The 15,327-nt window shown below is 43.3% G+C and overlaps 1 protein-coding gene across 1 annotated transcript; it reads left to right on the top strand.

Moving 5' to 3' along the window:
- Positions 1 to 213: 213 nt before the first annotated feature.
- Positions 214 to 14,840, top strand: LOC310875931 (NACHT, LRR and PYD domains-containing protein 3-like; the record flags this gene model as incomplete). The annotated part of the gene is made up of 7 exons (XM_083789365.1): positions 214 to 228; positions 1,470 to 3,187; positions 3,365 to 3,535; positions 5,316 to 5,486; positions 8,031 to 8,180; positions 8,683 to 8,726; positions 14,281 to 14,840. The coding sequence occupies 7 exons, from the start codon at positions 214 to 216 to the stop codon at positions 14,838 to 14,840; spliced, it is 2,829 nt and encodes a 942-aa protein (XP_083645491.1).
- Positions 14,841 to 15,327: the final 487 nt, after the last annotated feature.

Genomic DNA, 15,327 nt, shown 5'->3' with positions numbered 1-15,327 from the left:
CGAAAAGCATTGTGGGGAATTGATGCTTTAAGCGATAAGACAGATAAAACAGATACAGTTTTGATAAGACGGCCGTCTTCCAGGTGTGACTGGCGCCTTAGAGTGAAGCCAAGATCCTGCTCTTGTCCACTGATGGCCTTCTTGAGTGCATAGTGCAGGACTATGATGAAGAGAAAGGGGGCTAGGGTGTGACCTTGCATTACCCCAGCCCGGATGACTCCCGTACCAGTAGGCTCAGAAACAGCTTATTTCCTGTTGCTGTCTACCCTGCTGAAATCCCTGTTAAGGCCATAATAAATACATTATTTGACTTCTTCAGTCTTAGTCTGACCATACGGGGCAGCAGTGGCTCAGGGGTAGGGTGACTGGATGGGAACCGCAAGGTTCCCAGTTCCAACCCGGGCTCCCCCAGAGTTAAGAATGAATGGAGCTTAAATACACATCACCTGTGGTGGCCATGCTCTGATTAGCAATCAGCCGATTATTTAAGCCTCACCCGGGCATGGCCACATTCTTTTGTGTCCTTCTTTCTTGACTTTCCGAGCTCTCATCATTAGCTTCCTCTCCACACTTTGACTTCCTGGGAGCTTTTCTGCTCAGGCTTGCTGGAAACTGTGAACAGGAGAACCAAACTATGACAAGACCATGGTCTGTCGGCCATTGTGAGTAATCAATATCTTGCTGAAGACATTGTCTCCAGATGTCTGTAAGTCGGATCTCTTTTGGATGTTGATCCTGTGAGGTATGTATGTCAGAAAGAAAACCCAAGCCTGATTTTACCATCTGTTGCTCATACATTCTGATTCACGTTTCCACATGCACGTCTTCCACACTTTTCCTGGGTTACATGACTCAAAAATGTTCTCAAGCTGTTGCAAAAAGACTGGCCCAATTCCACACACACACACACACACACACACACACACACACACACACACACACACACACACGCACACCCTCACACACACACACACACACACACACACACACACACACACACACACACACACACACACACACACACACACACACACACACACACACACACACACACAATTTATTTAATTAGCTGCAGCTGTGTTGCTTACAATACATCACTGTATACTTCTGTAGCATGCCATGTTTTTACCATGTTCTTGTTCTTGTTTTACCATGTTCTTAACCTGATAACATATAGGGTTTTATGCCACTATAATAAACAAAGTGTCAGAACAGAAATACAATTACATGTCATTTTTTGTATCAATTCAACAAGAAACATTGACAGCTCTATGCCTAGTTTAAATAATAATTAATAAGACATCAAATGGAAGATTCAGCATCTACAGCAGCACAGCCATTAATACAGTATAATTACCAAGTCCACTCATTTGAGGACCACATTTATCATAGCATGCACTTACTGGTGTCCTCTGTTCTTTGGTTATTTAGAAATCCTTACTCCCCAACTACTCAAGTCTTTTCTGAAGAAGAGGGGAGAGTATCTGATTGAGTGGAAACGACCTGAAGAAAACCCAGAAGAAACACCTCTGAACCAAGACTTCACAGAGGTCAATGTCACAGTGTTAGCTAGTGGAGAGGTCAACAAGGAACATGAGGTCAGCCAGATTGAAACTATGTCCAGAAAAACATCCAGGCCAGAAACATCAATCAAGTCTCTAGAAATCACTAAACCTTTACCCGGGGAAGCTAAAATCAAAACAGTGTTGATGAAGGGAGTGGCTGGCTCTGGTAAAACAGCCTTAACTCAGAAGTATGCTCAGGACTGGGCAGAAGACAAAGCCAACCAGGATATCCTCTTCATGTTCCCATTCACTTTCCGAGAGCTGAATGTCAAGCAGAATGAGAAGGAATACAGCTTGATGGAACTTCTTCATGGTTATTTTGGCGAAATCAACAAGGCAGATATTTGCAGCGGAAAAGGGTCTAACATTATGTTCATCTTCGATGGGCTGGATGAGTTTTGTACTCCTCTACGCGATCTATTCCAGAAAAGGGAGATCTGCACTGACGTAGAAAAGAAAATGTCAGTGGCCATGCTGCTGACAAATCTCATCAAGGGAAACCTGCTTCCCAATGCTCGCATCTGGATAACCACACGACCTGCAGCCGCCGATCAGATCCCTGCTATGTATGTTGACAGGGTGACAGAGTTGAGAGGGTTCACTGACGACCAGAAGGAGGAGTACTTCAAGAAGAGAATCAGTGATGAGAAAATGGCAAATAAAATCATCTCACACATCAAGACATCACGAATCCTCCACTTCATGTGTCACATCCCAGTCTTCTGTTGGATCATTGCTGTAGTTCTGAAGGACATTTTAATAAAAGGGACAGTGCTGCCAAATACCCTGACCGAGATGTACATCCACTTCATGCTGGTTCAGTCCAAACAGAAAGAGACCAAGTATGACTGGAGTCCAGAGAAGAACACGCACGCCATTCTGGCAATGGGAAAACTGGCTTATAAACATCTGAAGAAAAGCAAGCTGATCTTCAATGAAGCAGACCTGAAAGAGTGTGGCATTGATATCAACGATGCAGCAGTGTGTTCAGGCATGTTCACACAGACGTTTAAACAGGTGCGTGGGTTGCACAAGGTCAAGGAGTTCAGCTTTGTCCATCTGAGCGTCCAGGAGTTTCTGGCTGCTCTTTACGTCTTTCACACATTCACCAACACTGGCGTCAATGTACTGTCAACCTCCAAGTGGTCAAAGCTGTTGAAACCACAGTTAAATTACCTCTACCAGAGTGCTGTAGACCAGGCCTTAAAGAGTCCAAATGGACACCTGGACTTGTTCCTCCGTTTCCTGCTGGGCCTCTCGTCGGAGACCAATCAGACTCTCTTACAAAGTCTGCTGGAACATACAGGAAATAGGTCACAGGCCAATCAGAAAACGGTCCTGTACATCAAGAAGAAAATCAGGAAGAATCACTCTCCAGAGAGAACAATCAATCTGTTCCACTGTCTGAATGAGTTGGGTGATCATTCTCTAGAGGAGGAGATCCAACAGTACCTGACCTCAGGGAGTCTGTCCACTGTCTCTCCTGCTCAGTGGTCAGCTCTGGCCTTCATGTTGCTGTCATCAGGAAAGGAGCTGGACGTGTTTGACCTGAAGAAATACGGTTCTTCAGAAGAGACTCTTCTGAGGCTGCTGCCAGTGGTCAAAGCCTCCAACAGAGCTCTGTAGGTTGACTGAATACACTTAAAATATGATGTCACAGTTCTATAGGAAATAATACTAATATAATAACGTTAATGCTGTTTATCTTTCATCTTTCTTTAATAAATAATGTGATATTGATTTTACAGGAAAAGAAAAAAGAGAATACAAACAGATTTTTATCACTGCTCCTTTTTCAGGCTGAGTAGCTGTAACCTCTCAGAGCGATGCTGTGTGGAGTTAGCATCAATTATCAGCTCCAACTGCAGTCTAATAGAATTGGACATGAGCAACAACGATCTGCAGGATTTGGGCATAAAACATCTGTGTCTTGGACTGAGGAGTCCACACTGTAAACTGGAGACCCTCAGGTTTGTATGCCTGACAATTATCCTGGCGTAACCACACATGCCCTGATTAATTTATACTTTGCGAAGATGATTACTTCTTAGCAGTAGAACGAAGTAGAACCGAGCCTGGTACTTGCTTATACATACATACACATACGTACGTACGTACGTACGTACGTGCGTGTGTGTGTGCGTGCGTGCGTGCGTGTTCCCCCTCACAAGTCATGCATTCGTACTACTTAATCCTCCAAACACATTTATGTATCTGTACGACTGCTGTCACCTTACGTGCCAGTGACTAGCACAGTGACAATGTCCGCTTCCCTCCCCCAAGCATGCACAGCTGTGTTTGTGTAGATGCTGAGTAAGCTGTATGAACCACAATGGATTAAAACCCCATGACTCTGTGATGGTGAACAGTTACTGTACCCCTCTGTCACCTGAGGGCCCAACAGAGCCCAATAACCTACTATAATAAATATGAACAGTTACTGTAACCCTCTGTCACCTGAGGGCCCAACAGAGCCCAATAACCTACTATAATAAATATGAACAGTTACTCTACCCCTCTGTCACCTGAGGGCCCAACAGAGCCCAATAACCTACTATAATACATATGAACAGTTGCTGTACCCCTCTGTCACCTGAGGGCCCAACAGAGCCAAATGACCTACTATAATAAATATGAAACTAGTAATATTGTAGCACAAATAATTGCTAAGTTTAAGGTATACGATCATATTCTGGGGACCTGAATGGTTATTTGTGACTCTTTTTGATACAGAGACAGTCAATGGGTTAGGGTTAGGGTTAGAAGATGAGAAAAACTTTATTAATTAATTAATTCATTCATTCATTCATTCATTTATTTGTATCCAAAATGGATAATAGCACAGGCAAACTCTTCACATACTAGACTAGAGATTGTCTCAAATAAATGGTGAAATCGAAATGCAAAAATCAAATAAATGCTTCAACATGTAGCTAGGTGTAATGTTAGAGACCACAGAAGTGAACCTTGCAAGCCTGTTTTCGCTGTTTTCTGCTAGACATTACTTATGCCATATCTCAAAAACTGGTGGGTCAAACTGTCAATTTGAAGCTATGATTCCCTGCTTTCATATGACAAAAAAAAATCAATGACTTAGCCTCGGTCAGAAGCGGTCACATTTGAGCTTGAGGAGAGATGAGGGAAGTTCATCCTTGAGAATTGCCCTTGGTCTTTATGATCCAGTCTCGTCTACAAACCATTCAAGTGTGTGTGTGTGTGTGTGTGTGTGTGTGTGTGTGCGTGCGTGCGTGGAGTTGGATTGGAACAAATGTATATGTGATTGTAGACATGCACCTTTAATAACACAAATATTAAGAAAGCTAGTGGTAGGCTAAGCATTTTTTTGCAGATTTGCCACACATTCCTTAAGTTTCCCTTATTATTTGTATATGATAACATGTTAGGTTAGAAATAAGCAATGCAGTGACACAAACATGTTTCAAAAAGTCCCAAGGTCGAATTAACCCGGAAGCTAACTTTTTGGATGTGTAGATCAAAGAACATGAATTAATCTTAAAATCTATATGTTGTTGATGATCTGGGGGATATCATAGCCTACTATAGCAACCTATAGGGCATAGCAGTGGGCGTTGTGTTTCCACATTCATTTTTCCCATAGAGAACTAACAACAATATATATATATATATATATATATATATATATATATATATATATAATCTTTCTTAAATTATTTTATACGAAAGAAAATAAAAATAAAATCTAATTTTAGAACAATGTTTTTTCTTTAGGCTGAGTGGCTGCAACCTCTCCGAGAGATGCTGTGAGGATTTATCGTCGGTTCTCACCTCCAGCTCTAGTCTTCTAGAATTGGACTTGACTTATAACAATTTGCAGGATTTAGGAATAAAGAAGCTTTGTGTTGGACTGGCGAGTCCAAACTGTACACTGGAGACACTCAGGTTAGTATGCCTTAACCTTTTATGTAAATTACATGCATCCATAATTCCCTAATATAGGCATATTTTGATTACTTCCTGTCAAATGCAAACATACTTCCTTGTACTTGACATAAGCAAGAACTTATGAATATATCATTCTTGATTTCATTCACCTGTGTGATTCCCATAGCTGCATGTTCCTCCAACCACACCTGGTTTGAATTACAGAGCTACTCCTTTTAGTTAGAGAAAAGTAGTGAAATGTGTGGCAAATCTGCAAAAAAATGCTTACCACTAGCTTTCTTCACAAATGTGTTCATAAAGGTGTCTACTATAACCTATACCTATGTTCCAACACAACTCCCTTGGGAAACTTTGTGACAGCTGCTGAAAGTTGGGGTACCAACCAATATAAGGCAAAATTCCCAACATTCCATTATGCTTTAAGTACCATGTGACATGTCAAATTAGGGGGTTTTCATGATGCTGAATCAATTCCAAACATTAGTTTTGCACGAACATAGCCATAGCCACTTGCCCAAAATGTGCCCAAATGTGCTGACCTCATCACATTTGTCATGTTTTCTGTGCAAAACTAATGCTTGCAATGGATTCCGCATCAAGAAAACCCCCTAGTTTGACACGTCACATGCTACTTAAAGTATAATAAAATTTGGAAATGTTTGCCTTATATTGGTTGTTAATGGTACCCCAATTTTCAACAGCCGTCACAACGTTTCCAAATGGAGTTGGATTGGAACAAATGTATATATACATTACATGTATATATACATTACATACATACAGTACAACACAATCACATGTATGTGATTGTGTTTATGAACACAAATATTAAGAAAGCTAGTGGTAGGCTAAGCATTCTTTTGCAGATTTGCCATGCACACATTCCTTAATTTTCCCTTATTATTTGTATATGATAACATGTTAGGTTAGAAATAAGCAATGCAGTGACACAAACATGTTTCAAAAAGTCCCAAGGTCGAATTAACCCGGAAGCTAACTTTTTGGATGTGTAGAACAAAGAACATGAATTAATGTTAAAATCTATATGTTGTTGATGATGTGGGGGATATAATAGCCTACTATAGCAGCCTATAGGGCATAGCAGTGGGCGTTGTGGTTCCACATTCATTTTTCCCATAGAGATTTACAGAAAAATATTTATATCAATTATTTTAAGCCTATAATCAAGCCATCCAGAATCCTGGCGAGTCATGCACATAAAACCATTGATTTAGTGAAAAAAAAAAGAAAACCGCTAAACAAAGGGTATTAATTCAATTTAGTACAACATATAATTAAATATTAAATGTTTTTTTTCTCTCACACTTATTGCATGAGAGTTAACAGCTCTGTCTCAACATTTAAAAACATAACCATACTGTAATTTTCACCTGATGTGAATTAATGTATCCCCTAGCCTATCCAGATTCAGGGGTTATGCATTTTTCTCCTGTCCCGTCCCGCCACAGGAGCCAGCCCGCACCAACCTTCCCCCCAAAAATATATTAATCAACCACCCGCCCACTCGCCCAGCGGCCTGCAAAAACAAAAAGTAGCCTAACGACCGGCTTTTCAACACCCAGCAAGTTCACTCCATTCAATTTCAATTGCTTTCGAGAGAGAGAGAGAGAGAGTTATCTTGATTATTGATTATTATCATGGACTTATTATTCAAGGAGGAGTCTAAGTAAACGGGACATGAGATGTCTCATGAGCAAAGCTAGGCTAGTCCAGTAGCCTTGTCGTGTAAACAAAGGCTAGAACCATGTAATATGTAAACAACAGCGTGTAGCGTTAACGTTTGGATTCTAACTTACCTGTCTGAAAATGATTATTAGCCATTACGATACGATGTTTCTTTGATAACTCCGACATCTCATGTCCTTGGTTTTGCTTCCACTTTGCATTGCATCCGACACAACGCTGGACTGGCGTATGGCGTACCATATCTAAACAGTGACGTCAAAGATAGTAGAGAGATGGAAGATAAACAGTCCAAGTTGTAGTTTTTTGCTAAACGAAGATAGTATATTGATGGAAGATCATGTACACTGCCTGAGTTCAGTGCGTTCACTGCTTGCTCTGAGTGACGTTAACAAACAAGATGGTGGCGGAGTTGTCCCCGAATGTTAACACTCTCGTCACCTCGCTCTTTCCCTATAGTAGCGGTCGTCAGTCTTGAGAGACCATGACACAAGTGCACTTGCATTAGATCAGGTGGTGCTGAGGGAGCAGTGCTTTGTGTGGCTGTGCAGTCCAATTTGCGAGTGAAAGTCTCTCTGGCAGCGATTGCACTTGAATGCGTCGCCTGCTGACGCTGATTGAGGTGCTTTCCTCATTATGTTAAAATGACTCCAAACATGTTTGAAGGTGAAATATCCCTTTAATCCTGGCCCCCTGTGTATGTGTGTGTGTGTGTGTGTGTGTGTGTGTGTGTGTGTGTGTGTGTGTGTGTGTGTGTGTGTGTGTGTGTGTGTGTGTGCGTGCGTGCGTGCGTGCGTGCATGCGTGCATGCGTGCATGCGTGCATGCGTGTGTGTAGGTTGTTAGGCTGCATGGTCTCAAAGGAAGGTTGTTCTTATCTGGTCTCAGCTCTGAGATCCAACTCCCACCTGAAAGTGTTGGACTTGAGCTACAATCACCCAGGAGACCAAGAGACGCTGCCCTCTGCTGGACAACTGCAGACTCTCAGGTATGGACAGACTTGATGTCAGTCAGAGTAAATGTGCCTAGTTGTTGTTTAACCCATTTAGACCTGACACTAGATTCTAGTTTTCATAGTTTTCAGAAAAACCCTGTTTCTATGTCAGTGGTTCTCAAACTATTTCATGTCAAGGACCCCAAAAATGATATGTATTTGGCCACCGACCCCCATCTGAAAATATGTTGTTCCAAGGACCCCCCCCCCCCCCCCCCCAGAAGCTAAAGCTAGTTAAAAACGTTTGTTCTGAAACAATATAGGCCTATATTCCAAATCCGGAATAAAAATCTTCACAATTTTCAAAAATAGCAGATCTGCCAGCTCGTAGCCACGCTAGAGCTTGTAGATCTGCTATTTTTCAACAGCTAAAGTATAATGCTTAACAGGGGTTGGTACAGGGTGCTGTATAGTAGCATTTAATGTTTAATGACATAATGCATTATCTATCATTCTTGTTTCTATTATCTTATCTTTGTCTCTCCTTCACCCACAGTGACCACAGTGGAGAGTGCAGGCTGAGACCAGGTGTGAGGAAGTGTAAGTGTTTATTCTGTTGTATTCATGAAATCAAAGAAGCACAACATCCTGCTATGTATGAACAGCTCATATTATACAGCATGTCACTTTCACTTAACATAACTGTAATGTGTTTATATTAACCAAAACATGCATTATATTTCCTGGGGTTTATTACTAAACACAATGTATAAGTGAACTCTGCCTACCTATGGTGTCCACATAGGATTCTAGAATTATACACTATGGCCCTCATTTATCAACCGTGCGTACGCCAAAATATGGGTGCACACCATTTCCGCCGAAGCTTGAAATTGAACTTGTGCCAAGACAAAAATCACGTCTGGTCGGGAGCTGTCGTACGCTTTGTCCTCACCTGTTTTTCTGTCGTAGAACAGCGGAGCAGCATTGTTTGACCAGCTGAGAGGCTGTCACAGGCATCTAAACACATGTGTCATATGAAATTAATTGAAGATAAAATCGCGCAATTAAAAACAATGTTGCAAGTTAGATGCTTAAGCCATTTAAACAGTGTTTTGCATGAGCACATACATGCAAGGATTTGGGCTGTCTGTGCTGAAATATTTCCATGACGGGACGTTGGAGAGTATAGTGCAGTGCTGCAGCTGTGGAGAGTCCCAACGTGGGTAGCCTACTGTAGCCTAATCTACAGCAGGCCGATGTCTTTCTGTAGTTACGGTATGTGCAATCTCCTCCTCGTTTAATAAACCAGACGCGTCGCTCGAATGCCAAATGTACCGTGCCAGCGCAAGTGAGTGCAGTACTTTCATCCGACGGAGCATTGGTCCGAACGACAACCTACCTCCTCCCTCACCCTAACCCTAACCTCCCCCGGGGCAGACACCTAAACCTAACCGCAACCCTCTCCCGACCCGCAGCGCACCTCGGAGCAATGCTCTGTCGGATGATAGTATGCCTCCCAGCGCAAGTGGGAACCTCATCGGAGATAGGTAGGCTACCCAGCCAGCCCACCACCACCACCAGTGCCAGCCACATGAGGCTACGGTTTTGGCTGCATATTCATATATTGACAGTTGACAGCCCAGCCACTGCAGCGACTGCGAGGCAATCTAAATAGACTGTCGAACGTGCATGGTCAGTTGGTCACGGTGTCACGGACGGACCACAGTGATAGAGACAGACAGACAGGACAGGACAGGAGGAGCACCTATGCAAAACAGCAGCGCTGCGTGTGTGTGCCTATTTGTTATTTAATTCATGGTTCACAGGTTCAGGTTTTCGTTCACTAATATATCTTGTTGTATATTAAATTAAAAATACTTTAATAATTTAATATACAACAATGAGGGCCTGAGTCCCTCATTTATCAATTGAGTGTAAAATCTGCCCCAAATTTGAGCGTCGGTTTTGTAGTACACTCACGTCGCCACAGCATTTATAAAGTGATCACAAACAGCTGATCCTACCTTAATTTCTAGCAGTGATAAATGTGACAGCTGAAAACAATCTGGCACGCCCTATGAAATGAAGCCTCGCCCTCGTTTTTGCGACATGCACAAATGCAATACGACTGAACAACTCATGGATACCATGGTTACATGATGGAAAAATAAATAAAAAGGTTTCCCCCGCTTGCCTTGCTGCCCACCTCACCCCCCCCCCCCCCCTCTCTCATACACACACACACACACACACACACACACACACACACAGACGCACGCACATGCAACTTGCAAGCCCAACTGGTGTGTTGTATCTTAAATAAATAAAGAACGAACACCTGCATGAATTAAATAACGCAAATATACAACAAGATGTATTAGTGAACGAAAACCTGAACCTGTGAACCATGAATTAAATAACAAATTGGCGCACACACACGCTGCTGTTTTGCAAATAGGTGCATCTCCTCCTCTCCTATGCCCTGTCTGTCTGTCTCTATCACTGTGGTCCGTCCATGACACCGTGACCATGCACGTTTATGACAATCTATTTAGATTACCTCGCTAGTACAGTGGCTGGGCTTTCAACTGTCAATTATATGAATATGCAGCCTAAACCAGTCTCGTGTGACCTGACGTTATTTTTGTCCTGGCTCACGTTCAAGTTCAAGGTTTTGCGGAAATGATGAATGCCGAAAATTGTGGTAATTTCCGACGTGCACCCATATTTTTGCTTACGCCGCGTTGATAACTGAGGGCCTAAGTACCTACTGTGCGTCTCAAAGCTTTCAGCACTTCCTCTCTGAATGTAAACTCTCTGGCCTGTAAGAGCACACCAAACAGAAGTGATTTAGTTAAAGACAGCCTCTTTCTAATTAAACAACTGTTGATGTGGAATTAAATAGTTAAAGGTACGTTAACTATTAGTGAGACATTTATTTAAGAGTCTCAACCACTTAAGAGGACCATATAAAATTAACTCAAACTAGTGCTGGTTGTCTGGGATAGGCCCTGCCGCAGTGGTGTCCGATTAGAACATTACCGGGATGCTGAAACTTCCCAAGCCAGTTGTAAGGCCAGATATCCTGTCGTACGGAAGGTGACGGAGTCTCTCGCAAGGAGCGTAGCAAATGCTGCTATCTACCCTAAACTTTTCGGATTGTACTTATATAAGGTTCTTACTGTGTGCGTGTCATGATGACGATGCCAAACGTGTATCCCCATATATGAGGTTTCTACATTAGCCTGATGTCAGTGCTGGATGTCGCTGTCATCCTCATATTATGGAGCTCTAGGTGAAAGCCTCCGCTACAGCCACCCCTAAGACCTACGACGGATAGACACAAAGCCAATTTACAAGCTCACAACGTGTTGCATCATGACGCATTGAGAGCTTGTATATCGGCTACTTTCACCGTCTTTGGACTTTTTATGAATATAGTTGATCAGTACAACCACTGGTTTATTTACCTTAGGAGGTACAATACTCTTAAAGAGATCCATCTAAACATAATATAAGCAATCAAATACTGGGTGAATTACTATAATTGCAATTATGGTACATCTATTGCTTTAAAACAAACAGCCTTCTTTTAAATATATTTTTTATCCCATTTTGTAACCCATTTTTCACCCGTTTTTCATCTTATGTGATCCTGGGCTCTACACACCCTCCACCAACCTAGTCCCCATATATGGGGGACAAGGGGAGAGCAACGGACTTGAACTCATGCTTCCTTCATGCCTGAGTGTCCAAGTTGCTCCTTTACACCTGACAGGGGGAGTTTCCCTGGTTGGATGTAGCGCGTGGAAGGAACACGTTATTCCAACCAGTTCCTTTCCCCTCCATCAGGCGCCCCGGCTGGCCAGGGGGAGGCAGTTTAGTGACCAGGATTACTGCATGTTTTTTGTGAGGGTACCTACCCTAGGGGACACGGGGAGAACATGCAAACTCCACACAGAAAGGCCCTTTCGCCAACCACGCCTTCGGGTATGGGCACTGATGACGCAGAGGAGGAAACACGCCGCCAGCACCCACAGCGTCCCGAGACAAACAGCCTTCTGAGTTCCACATTAACCCGTTTAGACCTGAGGATGATTCTACAAATGCCTTCTAAATCCTGACAGTTTTCTGAAAAACCCATGTTTCTGTCAGTCGTTCTCAAACATCTTCATGTCAAGGACCCCCAGAAATATATGTATTTGGCCCCCAACCCCCAGCTGGAAATATGTTGTTCCAGGGACCCCCCAGAAGCAAAGATATGAGTTAAAACACAGACTATCTGAGGCTTTTATTTTGACTATGTCCATCAATAGCTTCCTGTCGGGGCACTGATAGCCGAGTGGTAAAGACACGTACCACATGGGCTCTGATTCCTGACAGGTCTGGGGTTCAATTCCTAATCCTGGTGACGGCTTCACTGCATGTCACTCCCCAACTCACCCCCTGTTTCCTGTCTCTGTCAGTTGTACTATTGAATAAAGGCAGAAAGTCCCCAGAAATATAGAGACAAACTATTACAAATTCACTATTATTAAATGTTTTTATAGATGTATCTGTGTGTGTGTGTGTGCGTGCGTGCGTGTGTTTGTTGAAATCTTTTGTTTTGAAGTCCACCGTCTGGGAATAGTGTTTATAGCTATCTATAGCTATTGTATCTCGTGTTTGTTTATAGCAGACTGAGGAGTCTGCTATAAACACAACACTTGCACTTGCAGTTAGGGCAACTCCAAAGCAAACTCCACATGCCCCAACATTTTATTTACCTATAGTGTCAACCCTTACCCCTGTGTCGGATCTGTGGTGACACTAGCATATTTGCCGATACCGATATGACCTGATATGACCAAATTAGGGCCGATCCGATACTTTTCCGATACAGTATCGGGACATCTCTATTAATATTACCCGCTGTCAACTTGTCATAGCACCCGTTTTAACTATCTGTCTGTGTCCCTTTTGTGCCCATACTGTATATCTCTGTATCTGTCTGTCTGCCTCTGTCTGTCTGCCTGTGCCAGAAGAGTGCAAACTGACTGGTTAAGTAATCAATTGTCAGGTGTGGGGTTGCCATGGCAATCAATTGGTTGAGGCAGAGGCTGGAAATTACACAGGTGAGGGGAGAGCCTGACCAGAGCCTTTTGTGGTGTTTCTGGACAACGGTGTGTCCCACAGACTAAAGGCTGGTCACTCCCTGTGGGGGTGTGGAACGCGTGTGTCGAATTTGAAGTCGGTGGGTCAAACGGTTCTTGAGTTACGTGCATTACAACCGCACGCACACACACGCGCGCGCACACACACACACACACACACACACACACACACACACACACACACACACACACACACACACACACACACACACACACACACACACACACGGCACATTTGTAGTTAGATTGTGCATTACATTCACACTCATTCATACACCTTTGCATAGATTGTGCATTGCCTTCACCCATTCACACACCTTTACATAGATTGTGCGTTACATTCACCCATTCACACACACATGCACACACCTTTACATAGATTGTGCATCACATTCACCCATTCACACACCTTTACATAGATTGTGCATTACATTCACCCATTCATACACACATTCATACACACCAATGGTTGAGGATTAGGAAACCATGCAAGGCACCAACCTGCACATCTGGAGCAATTTGGGTTCAGAGTCTTGCTCAAGGACACTTTGACACCAACTTTGAGGGTTCAAACTAGGAACATTGCGGTTGCCATCCGGCCACTCTACCCCTGAGCCCCTGTGTGCACGTGTGTGTGTGTGTGTGTGTGTGTGTGTGTGTGTGTGTGTGTGCACACGTGAACACACACACACACACGCGCGCGCGTGTGTGCGTGCGTGCATGTGTCCTGCATGAACTTGTAGATCTTATTATTATTGTTGTTGTTGTTGTTGTTATTATTAACTAGATTAACTATATTCAAGGTAATTATACAGCACCTGAACATCATACAGAAAATGGCAGATCTACAAGCTCACAACGCACCGCAATGCATTGTGAGCTTGTCAATACGATTTGAAGCAGTGCTCATAGTGGTTAATACGTTCAATTCTGTATATTATTATGAAGTTGTATGTGATTGTAAAGTGGTGTTGTGTTGTGTGTTGTTCTCTCATCAGATGTGTGTGAACTCACACTGGATCCAAACACAGCAAACGGAAACCTCTCTCTGTCTGAGAACTACAGGAAGGTGACATGTGTGGAAGATGATCAGCACTATCCAGATCACCCAGACAGATTTACCTACTGGGATCAGGTTCTGTGTAGAGAGACTCTGACTGGACGTTGTTACTCTGAGGTAGAGTGGAGTGGATATGTTAGTATATCAGGGACAACCAGAGAAATCAAGAGGAGAGGAGGCGGTGATGACTGTAGGTTAGGATTCAATAAGATGTCCTGGAGTCTGGAATGTGATGATGATGAGAACAGTTACTCTGTCCGTCACAATGGGAAGGAGACTGAACTCTCTGTCCGTCGCTCTGACTCTGTCCTCGGTCTCCGTCGCTCCAACAGAGTAGCAGTGTACGTGGACTGCTCTGCTGGCACTCTGTCCTTCTACAAAGTGTCCTCTAACACACTGACACACCTTCACACCTTCCAGACCACTTCCACTGAACCACTCTGTGTTGGGTTCACGTGCTGGACGTATGGTTCCTCATTGTCTCTGTGTCAGATCTAGGAGGAACAGTAACACCATGTGACCTGGATGCCCTGCTGCATGCGGACGCACGCACGCACGCACGCACGCACGCACGTGTGTGTGTGTGTGTGTGTGTCACACACACACAGCCCTGAATGACCATAACAGGTCTGTAACTCTGAGAGTGATCTGACCTCATGAAACCCTGTACACTCAAGACACGCTCCATATGTGGCCAGTTCAGAATTCACTCCATATGTTGATCTGACCCCCACCATGCCAAAGCGCCAGCTCTCGCCCAGCAGTCTGCTGTCACCCAGGAGGATGCATGCACACGACCACGCCCTTTAGGACGCTTCTCACCCTCAGGCATCTTACTGGTTATTATTATTGTTATTATTATTATAACTCAACCTTGATTGAATTCACACTTCTAGCATGATCAGGTGATCCTGATCAGAAGCCAGACCATCAGTTCAACACAGACAAATGGATGATAGTGATTCATCAAAGTCCTTTAGTTTAT

The sequence above is a fragment of the Protomyctophum parallelum genome (assembly GCF_964188405.1).
Source record: "Protomyctophum parallelum genome assembly, chromosome: 18".
NCBI classification, from domain to species: domain Eukaryota; kingdom Metazoa; phylum Chordata; class Actinopteri; order Myctophiformes; family Myctophidae; genus Protomyctophum; species Protomyctophum parallelum.
This window is presented reverse-complemented; position numbering and strand designations above follow the sequence as displayed.